The following is an 18,744-nucleotide window of genomic DNA, read 5'->3' on the forward strand; positions in this document are numbered from 1 at the left end:
TGTTTTAGTTGGACACATAAGAATTAACCGCTAGACAATGCAGTCTCATTTTAAAATACAATGATATTGAAACATGCTAGGTATTGCATGCGTAAACAACTATTACACATTATTAAAGTAACACAAGTTAGAGAAATAGCTACGGTGGGTAAGCTTTGTTGGCACTGGGCTGTAAGAGAACTAATGAAAGGGATAGATTGTGAATAAAGCATAAAATGGAATAGCAGAAATCCCTGCAATGCATATGGAGCAGAAACCACAGGTATACAAAGAAATGGTCAGCCAGGAATAAGTCAACACCCCAACCAGGACATAACAGAACGGCAGTCTCTATGCCAGGTTCTTGTTCACCACCCACTAACCCAGGATGGTGCAAGTTTTGCTGTGTATTTATCAACTGGAGATCAGTATACAGTACAAAATTGTGCAGAGTACCTTTTTTATAGGAATAGGCATTCCCAGTTTCCACTACTGCTCAGAACATAATAAAAGTAAAATAAAAAAAAAACATTAAATAAAGATGAACACCTCAATAAACTTTAATGGTAAAAGAAAATGAATCATACTTTTATTAATGAACATGACATGGCTTAGACACACAGGGGGAAATCTGGATCTACCCCCTAACGCCCTACACCTCTAGTCCCCTAGCGACACTTCATCAGATACAATGGAAGTAGCACATATAGGCTTTTATATAGCTTGAAACACATATGTAACAAATAATTGTCATTAAACAGTGAGATCTATACAAAAAAAAGTTTGAATAATGCCAGTTTTGATATTTACAATCAATCACTCATAAAAGCCTCAAAGAAACAAATACAACACAAACACAAGCATAATATTACGCATTCTTGTGGCTTGTTTAAGCGGATTTGTAATAAGAATGTAAATTTTAAAATGTTCTTAATTGCATTGCTCTATCCCATATATCAGAGAGTTCTTCCTGTAGCATTAAATATATTTGTAGTCGGAACTTAATTCGTATATGAAAATAGAGAAGAGGGAGGAAAGTTGGTAGTGGTGTGCCGATACCAACGTACGGGTAGGCCTGTAATAAAGAGGGCCCACCAGAGGTAATGTAATGATGATAGTAAAATTATTAGAGGGAGTGGTGGGAGGGGTCACTCTTACAGGATAGGTAAGCAGGGGGGTAGATCTTTTATAGGGAAAACTCCTCCCACAAATGCAGGCCTATGGCCTTTTACTTGTAGTCGGAACTTAATTCGTATATGAAAATAGAGAAGAGGGGGGAAAGTTGGTAGTGGTGTGCCGATACCAACGTACGGGTAGGCCTGTAATAAAGAGGGCAAAAGATATTGCGGAAAACACACTTTATTCAAAATGTATTACAATGCTAGACATTTAGGTTTCCTGAGGAGGTGAAGTAACGTGCTCAGGAGGTGAAGTAACGTGCTGTAAACAGAGGATTCTATCTGCCCGGTCTTTGAAGTTTAGGTGGGAGACAGAAGTAGTGGATAGAATTAAGTAGAGTATATTTAACAGGGGCACCAGAGTTCTCTGTAGAAACAGAGGAATTGTAGTTGGGTAGTTGTATGGTTGGTTTGGATGAGAGTCGAGACATAACGTAGTGGTTACCGTGTATGGTTCTCACCGATAGTTTAAGACAGGAGCTGACATCCATATATGGACCACAGTGAACTCTCAGGGTCTGAGGAAGCCGTAAAGTGCGATGTAAATGGCTGCTAGATGGCCGAGCGATATGTACTAATTTTAAGTGTAGGTGGCCAAAAAGAAGAGGCAAAAGCCACCATGGTCTTGAAGTTATTGTCATAAACTTGAAATCCCCTGCCCAATACGTGTAACTCAGTTACAGCCCTGTTGTTGGCTGTTTTGGTGTTGAGAGACAGAGTGTATCATGAGCGAAACCGTGCGTGGGTCAATAATCTAGTTATTCTATAATTAAATCTGGAAAAGTATGTATTCTGGATGGGAGCTGGTTGGCGAAGGGGTGCACCTTGTAGAAAGCCTGAAAGTTTGATCAGTACAACGCGGCAGCTGCCGTATTATGGATGCCTGGGATGTGTTCATAACTAGATAAAATTGAAGGTTGGCGGCCAGCCATGTCAATCTCCGTATTAACCGCATAATGGTCAAGGAGGAAGAGCTTCCTTTATTTTTGATATTGCAAGCTGCCAAATTGTCTAAGAAACACTTGACTGCCTTACCGGCCCACAGATGACCCCAAGTATGTGCTGCTGCTACATGGCATAGACCTCTAAAAGGGCTGAAGTTTCCATGAAAGCCGGTAAGGCAAGTGCCTCTTGAGGCCACACGTCCCTGAACCAGTGGCTACGAAAGATTGAAGCGAACCCCAAGTGAGCTGCTGCATCAGTCCAAATAACAGGAGAGTGCTTGGTCAGTGGGGGAATGAACATGGAGATGCTGTTACACTCTGCTGGGAAGTGCTTCCACATAATTAAATCGGCTATGGCTGGCGGGTTAAGGCCAATGGTGCCATCATCAGGCATGCCTGGTAAGAGACAGAGTAGCCTGGAGATGAAGGATCTCCCTTGTGGAATGATACGCATCGCAAAATTGAGGTATCCCACTAGAGACTGGAGATCCCTCCGAGAACCAGAACCTTTCTGGAGGAACTAGTCCAATTCCAGTCTAATGCGTACCAATATCACATCGGGGAGGCGCGCCTGCATGGTCAGTGAGTCGAGTGAGATCCCAAAGAATACCTACTGTGTTGTGGGGCCTATTGTTTTGTCAGGGGACAGTGGGACACCTAGTGCAGAAAACAGTGCAGTGGTGCTAATGACACTACGTGGGGTGAGGGATCCTGCCTCGACCAGTAAAAAATCGTCGAAATATTGTATGACCGTGGGGCTTCTGACTGTATTCAGGAGCAGCCAACAAAGTGTTTCTGCAAAAATATCGAACAGCTTCGGGCTGCTACTGGAGCCGAAAGTGAGCCTGGTGGCGAAGTAATAATTATCCCTCCATTTGATGCCATGGATGTGCTTGTTTGCCGGACAGTAGTATAGCTTGTAAGGCATGATCCATGGAGGCAAAATGAAGAGAGAATTCTTCAGACGGTATTAATGAATTTACACTAGGGTTTTTTTTTTTTTTAAATTAGGTACTGACAAATCGATAATCAAACGTTTTTTATTAGATGTGTTGTTGGTAATCACTCTGATAGGGTTCGTGCGCCATGAAGAAAAAGGAGGTTGTGAAAAAGGACCGAACATAAAGCCTGATGTGGTCTCTCTCTCTAGTAATTTGTCAACGGCGGATGGGTCGTTGGTAGCAGAGAGTAAGTTAGGACATTCCAGTGTACCTGTTGGGAGTGTTTTATAAACTGCAATAATTACCTTGCAGGGTTAACCCCACCTCTAGTGGCTGTCTACTAGACAGCCACTAGAGGAACTTCCTGCTCTATAGCACAGATTATCTGTGCTAGAGCGTCGCTGGACGTCCTCACGCTGTGTGAGGACCTCCAGCGTCACTCAAATCCCCATAGGAAAGCATTGAAATTCGTTTTCAATGCTTTCCTATGGGGAGACCTAATGCGCATGCGCGGCATGCGCATTAGGTCTCCCCGGCCGGTGGGCGGGATCAGTCTCGCCCACCGGCCGACGGAGTCAATAGGAGGAGCGGCGCGGAGGAGGAGGCAGCGACGAGGGACATCGTTGCTGCCTCAGGTAAGTGACTAAAGGGGTTTTCACCCCTTCCGTAACCGGGGATTGGGGGGTGGGAGGGAGAGGGAACCTCCAGTGCCAGGAAAACGGAACCGCGTAGCAGGGGTAAATAACCGCGTAGCAGGGGATGGTGGGGGAAGTAATGTGACTGGCCCTTACGATCCAGAGAATTAACCTGCAGATATGTGCAATAACGTACTAAAGTGATATTTTATGATATTTTAAATAATGTCTAGGAACTGCTTAGCCCGAATCAGTTTACCGTATTTATCGGCGTATAACACGCACCGGCGTATAACACGCACCTCATTTTCAGAAGGAAATTCCAGGAAATTTCCACCCCTCCCATAGTATTCCCCCCCCTCATCCCATAGTGTTCCCCCCCTTTCCATAGTATTCTCCCCCCTCCCATAGTATTCTCCCCCTCATCCCATAGTGTTCCCCCCTCATCCCATAGTATTCCCCCCCCTTTCCATAGTATTCTCCCCCCTCCCATAGTGTTCCCCCCCTCATCCCATAGTGTTCCCCCCCTCATCCCATAGTATTCTCCACCCCCTCCCATAGTGTCCCCCCCCTTTCCATAGTATTCTTCCCCCCCTCCCATAGTATTCTCCCCCCCCTCCCATAGTGCCCCCCCCCCTTTCCATAGTATTCTCCCCCCCCCCCTCGCATAGTGTCCCCTAGTGCACTTTCCCTCTTGTCCCATAATTACTTACCTGTCTTGAAGCGTGGGCCGGCTTCACAGCGCGCACCGCGGTACTGGAACTTAAATGTCAGGTTCCGGTTTCCGGCGGGACTGAAAGGAAGTGTGTACACAATAGTGTGCACACTTCCTTTCAGTCCCGCCGGAAACCGGAACCTGAAATTTAAGTTCCAGTACCGCGGTGCGCGCTGAACACCGGCCCACGCTTCAAGACAGGTAAGTAAATATGGGATATCGGCGTATAACACACACCCATCATTTTCCCCCTATTTTTAGGGAGAAAAAGTGTTATACGCCGATAAATACGGTAATTTGTACAAATAAGTGAATTACTCAACGTAATTGTGACTTATGCAAATGTAGACAAATGCATTTAAACGAAAGTGATTACATGACTATTTAAACGAAAGTGATTACATGAATGCAAAGTAAACAAACGGAATTAGACGTACGGCATAGGAGACGAATGGTATAATAAAGCTAAACTGAGGGAGCCAATCCCAGCATTTGTTAGGCTCGAACATGGGAACGCCGTGACCTGGTTCCCACATGTACATACATGAGCGTGAGGCAGGAAGCCGGTTACAGAGAACGGGAACCAGGTAGGAGGCCCTGCAGGTGGATGGAGCCCCAAATGAAGCTGCAAGCCAGGTTTGGAGAGCTGTAAGCCGGGTCAGAGGCTGAAGACGAGTCCGTGGCTGCTTCTGGAACAAATGGAGGGCCACAGAAACTGGAAGTGCTGGTTGTCATGGCAATAGTCACTCTTACAGGAACCAGCATAGGTAAGCAGGGGGGTAGAGTTTTTATAGGGAAAACTCCTCCCACAAATTCAGGCCTATGGCCTTTTACATATATAAAAAAAAAGTATAATTATAAAAAAAAATGTTTATTTTTGTTTAAATGTGCAACCATAACATGTTCTACAAATTCTTCATACCAAGGGTAATTCTGGATTAATCAAGGTTTCTGCATTTCCGAAATTCAAGACAAAAGAGTTCATGTGTAAGAGCAGAGAATAAATCCACAATTAGTTTATAAATAATGACTTTCATTATTTACAATAATGCTAATGGTCTTGGACAGAGTTTTTCAGCATTTGTTCATTAAAGCGGACACTCTCAATCATGATCTTCAGAGGTGTTCCCTGGGCAATTTGCACACAAATCATTCTCATCTGTAAGCAAAAAAAGCTGCATTTATAAACACATACATAAATATTTATTACATATATAAACCATACAAAAGATAAATCCTGTACATTAAGCATTGAAAAGATTTTTTTTGTGTTTCTTTTTTATAAGAAGTACAAACAGAAATGTCGCCATTGGGAGGCGGGGCTTGGCCGATGTGCTGAACAGCCACAGAGAGAGAGTAAGCTCCTCTACCGCAGCACATTAAATCTTGAAATAAGGGATGACCCAGCTAACTAATTGCCTCCAGTGGATACCTGGTGGTGTGCAGGTACCACTGGGAACTTTAGCTGCTAAATATCGGTGGCTGGCGCCGACTTTTGTGAAGCGATCATGGTAGCATCAAGGTATGTTCTTCACATTCTGGACCGGGGACTCCGGAATCACCCAGTGGGGAACCTCTATACACCTGGGTGAATTCCCCCAAAAAGAGACTCACTAGGGATCCTGACCTGGCCAACTGAGGTCACTGGACAATGTGCCAGTGAACTTATCAAAGTCTGGAGCCAGAAGAGGAGTAAACGAGGACGCTATGAATCACGCTCAGTGGGTTTGCATCGAATGTCTGCCATGGAGTTTTCCTAGATATATCTTTCAAGCTGATATGGCTGTCAGCATGCGTACCCTCGGGTGTTTAGGGCCTGTTGATAAATGCACCAATGCAGACTCTATTTTTTCTATGTTTTATAATAATAGTATTGTTTGACTGTGCAGAGGGCATTTTATGGGTAACTTCTCTGCCTGTTATATCTACACTGGGACAATGGTTTTCTCACTCAATGTGTAGTTCTAGTTTATTACCACTGCGTACATCTGAATGACCGCTATTGTTAGGAAATCTGCAACTGCCTGACTCTCTGCTACATTGTTTTAACACTGCATGCTTATCATGCGTTTTCTCTCTCTATTATTTCATTTATAAAAAAAAAAAAAAAAAAAAGAAAGAGGCTTTAACCAATTACATTTGATGGTGTGCAAAGTTATGTTCACAATCAGACACTTATGTTAAGATGTCTTCGACCACCTTCCATATGATAATCTGACACGGTTTGTGATGCACCCTGTTGTGTGTCTGAAACTGTAACGGAATTGTTGAAGTGATCTATGTTATACCTTTGCCTCAATAAAACATAACAGACAAAAAAAAGTCACCATCCCCTGGCTTAAATGTAAAAACAAAAAAAAGGTAAATTGATGATATTTACATTTTAAATTCACTAATGCCATGTTTCTCCACAAAAACAAGCTAAACCCAAGTTCAAGAATCAGGATTCTGAAGTTGCTGTAAAGTGATGTTAAATTATACACTTCATACATATTCTTTGTGGTGTACTATTATTTAAATGAAAGTGCAACAGTTACAAATAGGTCAGGTCTTTTAGAAACCATATGGCACTGTTATTTAAGGAAACACATGGAAAAAAGCACAGAAGGTTACAATTACCTTGATAAGCTGTTCCGCACCAGACGCAATAAAAATGCTCTCCCCTCAAATAGCTGGTGAGAATTTGTAATTTGTCTAGAGTCTAAAATGAAAGTAGATACATATATTTATTCTAACCAGATGCAAACACAGAATATGCTGCAAATATGTCATATGTCACAGAAAAACAAACAAACAAACAAAAAACATTCTACGTTAAAACTTGGGACGTAATAGAGTAGTAATGTGAAAGACAAGTAAAACCGTCTAATCCAGAAGGATTCAGACAATTAATGCATGTTATATAGTCGATGTTCTCCTGAAGGACCTATTGTCTCATTATATGATTGTTACATTTTGTTGAAATTCTCCTTTGTCGTGTACAACAGTACCCAAGAATCAACTCCGGAGAGCATTTAAAGAAATATGCAAAATGTAATATATACAATAAATTACATCCAGCTTATATACACTGGATCCAAAAAAGGGAAACAATCATTAGAATCTGTGATACTCAAACACCATCCAAAGAAGTTTGTCAAAAAAAAATCATTAATGGTAACCAAAACCTGACCACTAAAGGATTGGAAAAAAATGTTTAGAACAGAGCATGTTATTCTTCTCCCTGCTAATCTATACTTAATTTATCCTTAAGTTATCCTCTCTCTACACTGCAATTGTGATGTATTTATTGGTTTCATTACTGATTGAAGAGAGAAAAAAACAGAATGTCAGCATAATTAAACTGCAAAGGTTGACTTTTAAGGGGTGAATAAAGAGATTTATAGAGGTGAAAAGTATATAGTAAGAAGTAGCCATAGTCATATCACTGAATGTAAAACATTGTCTTTTTTATATTATGAATAAGGGTACAATAAATAAAAGGAACAAGATAGAATTACTCACAGATTAGTGCTTACAATTTAAATAACAACTGAAATTTGATCCTCAGTGAAAAAGTGAGACTTGTGTACAAATCCCATCAAGAAATACAAAATGGTATGACAAATGTAAGGGGACAAAACTTGCTGATGCAAAGAAGGCTTTAAGACACAGAGGTCGGCAAGCTTGAGAAAGACTACTAGTGAGTCGAAATGTACATAGGAAGATTTATAGATCTATGTGACTGAGATTGTGGTCTGCACTGATATTCTGCCAAAATGTATTTCATTAAAGAAAAATCTGGGCACCAAAGCAACTTCAACTTATTGAAGTGGCTATGATGCTAGAATTGTCTTCATTATTTTCAGTTTGACATAACAAACCTTTAATGAAGAGCCTGTGCGGCTTCTTAAGAAATCCCCACCCTGTTGTACTTGCACAGAAGCATTTTATCAGATGATATATTTAATTTATGTTGAACTTAAAATCTTACAGTGGACAAAAACACAAACACAAATATAATGAAATTAAAATAAAATAAAATGGCTACCCACAAACAAGGGCTCAAAATTTCCACTCTTCACCAGCCATTGGCATATGCACATTCAGCCCTGGTGAGTAGACATTCACGCAAGTAACCTCTAGGCCTGGCTAGTAGTTAGAGGGACACTACAGTCACCAGAACTACTACAGCTTAATGTAGTTGTTCTGGTGAGCATAATCAGTCCTTGCAAGCATTTGTTATTGTAAACGCTGCCTTCTCAGAGAAAAGACAGTGTTTAGATTGCATATACAAAAGGACTAGATAGTAAGGTTAGAGGTAAACAACCAAAAGCTTTACTTACTAAAAGAATAGAGCATAATTCTAATATGCAACCCCATTCTAATATATAGCGCTCTACTCTTATAGTTAGTAACGTTTTTGGTTGTTTACCTCTAACCTTACTATCTAGTCCTTTTGTATTTAAGATACTTTGTGGTGGGTGAGAGAGATACCCACTAGAGTGTGCAGCAGCTTTCTGAAGTGTATTCTATTTCCAACACAGAAGCGTCCTATACACAGTTATATGCTTTTGATCTATAGTGTTTAGATTGCAGCCTAGGGACACCTCCAGTGGGCACTCCTCAGAGGGCCACTGGAGGTGCTTCTAGTGTCAGTTCTGCACATTGTGCATCACTGACATTCAGTGTCTCCACGCTGCATGGAGAAGTTGAATTTACCCCATAGAGATGCATTGATTCAAATCATCTCTATGAAGAGATGCTAAATGGCCAAACCGGTGTTTTTCCCCGCCTCCACCCACCTCCTTGACAATTTCAGCCAACCCAATACTTTTCCTATGGGAAAGCACTTGATTGTCTGGGATCATCAATTATGTAGGGCCAGAGCAGTTGCACCACCACGACACTGGAAATATGGTAAGTTTTCTTACCTGTTAAGGAAGGCAAGCCACCTAAATGGTGGTTTTAACACTACAGTGTCAGGAACGCATGTTTGTGTTCCTGACCCTACAGTAGTCTTTTAACCCCTTAAGGACCAAACTTCTGGAATAAAAGGGAATCATGACATGTCACACATGTCATGCGTACTTAAGGGGATAAAGGACTTCAAATTTTGAGCCTTAACCACATATACACATTACTTTAGCTAATTTGAGGTGTTTCATAATGGGAAGAGGAAGAAGAAAAAAAAACAGCTGGAAAAATTCCAAGAAACCTCAATGCTCATATTCTTGCCATTATGTTGGTCTAGAAACTCACATTCAGATCTTCTCCTGGGTCATCGTCTTCTTCCTCTACTTCTTCATCCTCCTCTTCATCCTCCTCTTCATCCTCCTCTTCATCCTCAGTTGCTGGCCAATACCAACTCTCTCGAGGCGTTTGCACTCCCTACAAGAAAGATTATTTTACGGTTAATCTCACAATATAATATACATAGTTATTAGCCAAGCTATAAAAGTTGCTAATGTTGACACCCCATCTACTCTATAACGTAGAGCGCACATACTCTATATATAAACATATGTCCAAGATGCAGAATAAACTGCTAGTATGCTTACATTTTTATTTTTATTGAGCAACTCAGCATTCTAGAATTAATCTGAATCATAATTCAGTAAGCAGCAACTTCAACTAGGGATTTAGTTAGGCCAAATTCAGGGCTGCTCTTGTGCACATAAAGCTAATTTTGATGGAAGAAATCTAGGAATATTCTCATTTCATAGAGTTACTCCAATCTGTGCCACACGGTGTAACTTTCCCCTTTATGTGCTGCCATTTTCTTCATGTTAGCAACAACTGTACAAGCATACTGCAGGTTCATTTTGAAGAAATGTTTGGAATTTAAAAAATGTGAACATGTTTCAGTGCTAATATTTTTTTCAGTTTCACAAGTTTTCTAGCGTTCAAAAATCAATAATCGTATAAGAAATTATCTTGTTTTCAATCACTAGATAAAAAAAAAAAAGGCCTAAATTCCATTAGGTTCAACCTTGAAACCCATTCTTTTATGCTGGTGATCCTAAATAAGACAAATAACTACCAATAATGTCACATTAAGGGAAATAATTTCTTCTTTACTCCATAATAACAATCAGATTTCTTCTTCGATCTACAACCTGTTTACATATCAATGAAATCCTTTATTATTCTGTTTTTGCAAAGAAAAGCATCCATGCCTAGCTGGCCTACTCTGATTAAACATGCAGGGTGAGAGGTGTAGATCGATAATGGAATTTGAAAATGGAATTTCAAATAAAAAAATAAAAACCACAAACACATCAGAAGTATTTAGAATAGGCTTTTGGATCAATATATATGTCAAATTTCACAAGAAAAAGTCTTTAGGTGTAGTTCAAGTTGCATGTATTAAAACATTATTCGGTCTACTACAAAAAGGCATTGTTTTAGGTTTCTTTGTCTCACTGAGTTGGCCAACTAACAGTATTGACAGCTGCTTAAAAAGACATAACGGGCATCTAATGCATCTAACATCACAATGTAAAAGAAAACTTTTTGTTGTCTAGTAGATGATAGATGCACTGTTTTACTCAGAGTGTATAAACAACTTACATCATTGCCCAACCATCCAATCTCCTTCAGGTTGGTATGTTATAAGACAGTAAATTAGACAGTAAATAAGCACTGTTCCACCAGGTAAATTGTTGTAAGTAAATAACAAAAAAATTATACACACACATACATATACACTCTCTCTCAGCCTCTTCCTCATGGTTGCCATGTGTTTGTGGTACCTCCAGGTACTTGTAGCGGTTATCTACATTTCCAATTTGACATTCTGGAACTTGAACTCTTTCTGTCCTGATCATCTTCCCTCTTTTTGCTATCATCCTCGGACACTTATCTAGTCCTACCAACATTTCAATGTCCTTCCTGTATATCCTAGTTAGGTGGATCAGTTAGTCAATGTCCCGCTCACTTCTGCCATACAGCTTGATGTCATCCATGTAGAGTAGGTGGCTGATGGCATCTCCACTCCTGAACCTGTATCCATTTTAATGATGTTTTGGCTACGGGGTGGAGGTCTATTCAGAAAAGCAATGGGGATAGACAGGTCCTTACGTCCCAGCTCAATGGCAAGAATAGTATCCAAGTCATCAACACATATGCCCAACTAGTAATAAGGTACCTAGTTGATAAGCTGGGCAAGAAAAGAGCTGGTCACCATGGATGTGAAGACATGGAAACTTCTCATTATGAATGGAGAGTTTACACCAGCTGGAAGGAAGGAAGTTGGGGTTTGACGAGTGCCAAGGCCACAGTCCTGGATGAAACACAGAGCACTCACAGGTACATCACAAAAAAAAGCTCCCAAAGATGAACTACTTAGGGAATGCCTGAGACAACAGATGGAGAATGCGGAAAATGACAGAGCAAGACAAACCTCTACATGAGGTGTACCACTTGCAGATAATGTGGCTCACATTACAAAATACTACCAGAGGTTGAAAAAAGGCAGAACTGAAGGACAACACTAAGGAACTAATCCTAGCAGCACATGAGAAGGTGAACAAATACCAAGGACTGAAAGTGGAGCTAGAAAGGATGTGGAAAGTGAAGGCAGTAGTAGTCCAGATTTTGTCAGTATCTCATATGAAAAAAAAAATGGAAATACATAAATCCTAGATTGTTGGTGGGCCATGAGGGCTGGTTTGGGATTACTGTTCTACAGCATAACAGTAGACAAGCACAATATCTGCAAAGATCTCATGATACATGCAAACAAAGTGAATTTAAGGAAAGGCATTTTGGCCATTATCTTACCTTTTGTTCATCTAGCTGCAGACATGCTCTTTGGCTCCTACTAAGGTCAGCTTGCTGCTTTAATTTCTCTTTTTTACTTTTCATTCTCAGCCTAATAAAGAGAATAGACACCAAAACAAGATTAATACTTCAGTTTTCTTTGAATTGCATGTAATAGTACAAAGATTGATTTAGTGATAATAAAGCAGAACAAATTTACACACACACACGCACACACACACACACACACCACTTGATGCCAGAAGCACTGAAAATATGTAAACGAGACAAACATTTAATTTAAACAAGACATGTTTGACATACAGTAACTGTAGGTGAACAGGGTCCTGTCCAAGCAAACTTATAAGGTAAAGCAAAATGTGACAAATACTCAAAGGGAAGTGAGGGAATCAAATGAGCTCTAAGAACTTGAAGGGGTGTTCGAGAGGAAAGAGCACAGTAGATTTGAGATGGCAGATTCCACTGACCAAGTACAAAAAAGTAAAAAATCACGGTTTAATAGGTATACACCAATAAAAAAACGTGTGCATTTAATTATGCATTTTTTCATTAGTGGTATTTGCAAATGCAGCCAAGATTGCAGATCTTGGCTGAAGCCTTTGCAAGCCCTCTTCTTCTAACCCTGAAGAGCCTTTCTGTGGCTGTCCAAGAGCCTTTCTGTGGCTGTCCAAGAGCCTTTCTGTGGCTGTCCAAGAGCCTTTCTGTGGCTGTCCAAGAGCCTTTCTGTGGCTGTCCAAGAGCCTTTCTGTGGCTGTCCAAGAGCCTTTCTGTGGCTGTCCAAGAGCCTTTCTGTGGCTGTCCAAGAGCCTTTCTGTGGCTGTCCAAGAGCCTTTCTGTGGCTGTCCAAGAGCCTTTCTGTGGCTGTCCAAGAGCCTTTCTGTGGCTGTCCAAGAGCCTTTCTGTGGCTGTCCAAGAGCCTTTCTGTGGCTGTCCAAGAGCCTTTCTGTGGCTGTCCAAGAGCCTTTCTGTGGCTGTCCAAGAGCCTTTCTGTGGCTGTCCAAGAGCCTTTCTGTGGCTGTCCACGAGACTTTCTGTGGCTGTCCACGAGACTTTCTGTGGCTGTCCACGAGACTTTCTGTGGCTGTCCACGAGACTTTCTGTGGCTGTCCACGAGACTTTCTGTGGCTGTCCAAGAGACTTTCTGTGGCTGTCCAAGAGACTTTCTGTGGCTGTCTCCATGCAGCTCAAAAATAAATCTTTGCAATTGTCTGCCACTAAGCTAAACAACCAGGAAGTAAGAGCACCAGCCAGTGGGTGAAACAAAAGTATTTTATAAATATGCCAATTTCTGTTGAAAAAGAAAAAAAAAAAAAGGACACACGACACACTCTTCATACATAAAGTACTTCAGCAAGCGTCAGGGGTCTGGAGTATCCATTTAAGGGGTGAGCTGCTAGGCTTTTCCAAAGAGGGATAGTTTTAAGGACCGCAAAAACTGGTAGAGTCGAATGTGCCATGGGTGAGCACTGCATAATGAATGGACAACATTGAAGAAGTACTCCAAGCAAGAGTCTGTCAACAAGTGGATAATAGAGGTCACCCGATATTTAACAAATCTATGATTTGTTGCTTGAAAAGATGTTAAAAACACAGGACAGTTAGCATTGGGAAGTACTAAATACATTATATATCTTTAAACTGATATCAGTAAATTTAAAAAAAGCTATGAAAATATAAATCAACAGATATGATAGAGCAGAGTTATACATTGGAGAATGTTTCCAATAAAGAAATTACAAAACAAGTTACCTTTAGTAGAGTAAAATTTCAGAAAATCAAGAACCCTTCTATAGTCATGAGATAACGCTGTATCACTCTTTTGTGTGTGAAAGTACGGACAACCGCTTTATGCCCTCCACTAGGCTGGCTTTTATTTATTTTGGTTTCAAATAAAGTTTGTTGCTACCTAGATTGTGGTGATTATTTTGTCTGTATGGAGGATTGATACTCAACTGTTTATCGATTTGAGTGGCTAACAGCTGATCGATATGGTTGAGAGAGCACATATGTTAAGTTATATTGCACTATAAGCTACCAGAACATTCTGAGTGTATAAGTATATACACTCTAATATTATTTGTGCCCATCTCATAAATATTTTTCAAATACTCATTGAGATTGAGCAGTCCTTCAACATTTCAAGTCAGATTGCAGTGTTTTCTGATATTTCAGGCACTTGTTATAGCTATATGAGTGGTACCACATACAGTATGCTCGGAGTAGTACAACTCAGTGCTACATTGTAGTATGGGACATTGCATATGATTTCAGCGCAGGAAACACAGAGCTGTACTGATCAGTGCTACACACTGCGTCTGGGCTTATTTCTGCCAGCAGCAGCTCTATTTCCAGAGCAACCACTTTCAGCAATCACATGTAACAGAGTACAGTTACAGTAACAGTATTTTCCCCAAAAGGACTATCCTCACTACTCCTGGTTCTCTGCACCTTCCTCTCCAAACCAACTGCCCTGGAGTGCCCTTTTCCTGACAGTAACCGGAGTCCAGAAAGCCGCAAAGACTAACTCCTATTCGACCGCAGCCAGTCCCAACGCCTGGCCAATTTCCACCCCGGTTTTCCCCTACTTCCATACCAGCTAAAAGAGCACTTTTTGGAGGGAAGGTGCCTCAGACTGTGTGGAACAATCGCTCCCTGGGAGCCAGGAGGAGCACCCATTACTTCGTACACAGGAGCTCCCAAAACGTGACCGTCCAAAACACTAATTGTTTTGGAACTCTTGAACATGGACCACATGTGCGGCTGGTCAAAACCCCGGTGGCGTTTTGTCATCTCTTCATGGATCCGTCCGCTATTTTGCCAACATGGGCGCTCTAATCAGAGCTATCAGGGGGCTGTCAAATGTGGGGGGTTCCTGTATTTTTTATGATGTTTTGGGGGTGTTTTTGTGTTGTGCTCTCTGTAGCCATGAGATAATTAGTTTAGCGAACAGCAACTCAATTATCTCCCAGACACAGAGGCACCAGGGCGGGTTGACTGTATTGTGAATAGGGACCCCATGCTGGAGGTCCGTGTATAAATGACCGTGTCGAACCTAATAAAACCAGATCTGCTCCCAGCATTAAAGGAATCCTTGGCGGCGCTACTACAGTGGTCCGCCACACCAACAATGCAATAAAATTGGGGTCTACTCCGCCTCGAATACCTCTTTAACAAAAGGTTATAGAAAAGGTGTTACCTATTTCCTATAAGTTAGGTCAATACAAAAATGTAAATGTGTTGATTTAACAAAACCTGCTGCCATGAAAGATTTCACATTTGGAACACCAACTATGAAACAACAACAACAAAAAATCTAAACTGTTCACCTTCAGTTGTCTGAGTGCCTCACACACTAGCAATCTACCACAGGGACAATTCGGTAAATAAACAATTCATTTACTGTCAAACTTCAGACTGTTTTTATAGCCAATTTTGTGCCTTTCAAAGGATGCGTAAATCCACCGCTTTTCATCTTTCACTGCAGTTTACAACATATCAGCAGGGAATAATAATTTATGTTTAATGGTGCCGTCAATGTGCATTACTTTTTGTGCAGTAAATTATCAATAATGGTCACTAACTAATTATTTTCACAATAAATTTTACTTTATGAAAGTCCTGCTCACCTCCATTAGCTAAACATTTGTCATAGGTAGAAAGAATTGGGAAAACTCTCCTACATTAGTGGTGTTAACAGATCCCAGCATAAGATGTGGTAAAATATTTTTTATCTTAAAGTAACACTCCACACTTACGATTATTAGAAAATAAAATCACCATTTAATATAAATACCCTAAATCAACACATGCATCTAAAAAAAATCTTGCAAAAGCTGCTAGTCTTATGCCTGTGTGGGCCTTTAACTAAGATAAACTATCCAGCATTACTCTTGTGAAGGGCAAATAGAAAAAAATAATTGGAGTATGGTACAGATATGATAAAATGGACAAATATGGGTATAATTACCGTATATACTCGAGTATAAGCCGACCCGAATATAAGCCGAGGCACCTAAATTTACCACAAAAAAATGGGAAAACTTATTGACTCGAGTATAAGCCTAGGGCGGGAAATGCAGCAGTTACTGGTAAATTTCAAAATAAAAATTTATACCAATAAAATTACATTAATTGAGGCGTCAGTGGGTTAAATGTTTTTGAATATTTATTTACAGTGTTTATATAATGAATGCAGTGTGTGTGTTTGTGTAGTTTGTGTATATAATGAATGCAGAGTGTGTGTGTTTGTGTAGTGTGTGTATATAATGAATGCAGTGTGTGTGTGTTTATGTAGTGTGTGTATATAATGAATGCAGTGTGTGTTTGTGTAGTGTGTGTATATAATAAATGCAGTGTATGTGTGTTTATGTAGTGTATTTGTGTAGTGTATGTATATAATGAATGCAGTGTGTGTAGAGTGTGTGTATAATGCAGTGTGTGTGTGTTTATGTAGTGTGTGTATATAATGAATGCAGTGTGTGTGTGTGTTTGTGCAGTGTGTGTGTGTGTGTTTGTGTAGTGTGTGTGTGTATATAATGAATGCAGTGTGTGTGTGTGTAGTGTGTGTATATAATGAATGCAGAGTGTGCGTGTGTGTGTGTGTGTGTAGTGTGTGTATATAATGCAAAGTGTTTGGTTGTTTGTGTACTGTGTGTGTAAACTGGGGGGGGGGGGGGCATTTTTAATATTTTTTATAAAATATGTAACTATAATTTATAATAATACCTTTATGTGACATTAAAGGGACACTATAGTCACCTGAACAACTTTAGCTTAATGAAGCAGTGTTTGTGTATAGAACATAGCCCCTTCAGCCTCACTGCTCAATCCTCTGCCATTTAGGAGTTAAATCCCTTTGTTTATGAACCCTAGTCACACCTCCCTGCATGTGACTTCGAAGTTCTGTTTAATTAAGATTTTCTTATCCCCTGCTATGTTAATAGCTTGCTAGACCCTGCAAGAGCCTCCTGTATGTGATTAAAGTTCAATTTAGAGATTGAGATACAATTATTTAAGGTAAATTACATTTGTTTGAAAGTGAAACCAGTTTTTTTTCCATGCAGGCTCTGTCAATCATAGCCAGGGGAGGTGTGGCTAGGGCTGCATAAACAGAAACAAAGTGATTTAACTCCTAAATGACAGTGAATTGAGCAGTGAAATTGCAGGGGAATGATCTATACACTAAAACTGCTTTATTTAACTAAAGTAATTTAGGTGACTATAGTGTTCCTTTAATAATTAATTTAATAATAATATTTGTATGTATTATTTATTTTTTATTTATTATGTAAATATTTATTTATTTAACTTTTGTTTTTTGTCCCCCCCTCCCTGCTTGTTACCTGGCCAGGGAGGGGGGCTATGTCATTCCCTGGTGGTACAGTGGCATGGGCTGTGCAATGGTGGGGCCGGCAGCAAGCTGTTACTTACCTTTCCTGCAGCTCTTCCAGCTCCCCAGTGTAAATCTCGTGGTCTGCGTGCCGCGCGGAGCATTGCCACGGTAACCCGTGGCAACGCTCTGACGGCCGCGGGAATCGCGAGATTTACACTGGGGAGCTGGAGGAGCTTCAGTTAAGGTCCCCCCAGGACCGCCGGGCTTGTAATGAGCGGTCCTGGTCTGTATTATGGCAATGTTGCCATAATACAAACCCTGACTCTAGTATAAGCCGAAGGGGGCTTTTTCAGCATAAAAAATGTGCTGAAAAAAATCGGCTTATACTCGAGTATATACGGTACATACAATTAAATCAGAAAGCATAATTACTATACCCATGCTATTGCAACATTTACTGGAGTGAATAAACCAGAGGAGGTAAGTAAAAAAATTACAATTGCTGCACTACTGCTTTGTGCGAGTCATTCCACAATGCATTGGGAGTGCTCTTGCAATCTGTCATCTACAGAAATATTTTGTACAAATGCATGCACACTCTGGATTTTCTTCACCATGTACCGTCCGTGCAGTAACTGACGAGGTACTAATTTGACATTAGACATTCCATGCATTGAGATTAAAATAAAACGCACTAGTTAGGAAAAGAAAAAAACACAATCAATAGCAAACATTTAATAAACTAATTGCTTGGGGCTAGAGACAGTTCCTCTAAGTTTGGGCAAAATTTAGCAATATCTTACAAAGGGAAGAAATGTTTGTATATATTTGGCTTTTAGGAGGGGAACATTAACACGTTCATGGCAAAAGGTATTTAACAAGGTTCTGTGTGTTTGAGACCCAGGCCTTATATAGAATTTTTGCTATGTGCTTAACCCACTGTAATCAACGCTTTCTCTTTACGTGCACACATACTCTTTTTTTTAAAGGAATGGATTTCTTAGAATACTCCAAATGCATAGTTCACACTATATTAATTATGAAGAACTATTAAAGAAAAAAAAAGGGTGGGGGGAGGGGTGGCAGGCCATATACTTATGCAGCTCATACCTTGTTATTGGACGTCAGCTACTATCCTATCTATGAAAGAAGTGCTGCTGTAAGCACTTGGTAACAAGAGGTATGAGTTGGCATTCTTCATCCCAAAAGGATTTAAAGTTTTATTATGACAAATGGGAATGAGAAGTGAGAAAAGA

At 40.4% G+C, this 18,744-nt stretch overlaps 1 protein-coding gene across 2 annotated transcripts in view; it reads right to left on the reverse strand.

Annotated features, from left to right (window-relative positions):
- Positions 1-515: 515 nt before the first annotated feature.
- Positions 516-18,744, reverse strand: part of GPATCH11 (G-patch domain containing 11) — a 47,341-nt gene continuing 29,112 nt past the window's right edge. Inside the window, exons 5-9 of one of the 2 annotated variants that reach the window (XR_010086611.1) lie at positions 12,157-12,247; positions 9,634-9,762; positions 7,012-7,093; positions 5,140-5,551; positions 516-1,132 (exon numbers count right to left, since the gene is read on the reverse strand). Coding sequence is in view for 1 of the 2 variants with exons in the window: in XM_063443120.1 (XP_063299190.1) it covers positions 5,496-5,551; positions 7,012-7,093; positions 9,634-9,762; positions 12,157-12,247 (358 nt within the window). In the remaining variant the exon portion in view is untranslated. Of the gene's footprint in view, positions 1,133-4,754; positions 5,552-7,011; positions 7,094-9,633; positions 9,763-12,156; positions 12,248-18,744 lie in introns of those variants that run through there. The other variant, XM_063443120.1, reaches the window with a different exon arrangement.

Source organism: Pelobates fuscus, chromosome 2 (assembly GCF_036172605.1).
Source record: "Pelobates fuscus isolate aPelFus1 chromosome 2, aPelFus1.pri, whole genome shotgun sequence".
Taxonomy (NCBI): Eukaryota; Metazoa; Chordata; class Amphibia; order Anura; family Pelobatidae; genus Pelobates; species Pelobates fuscus.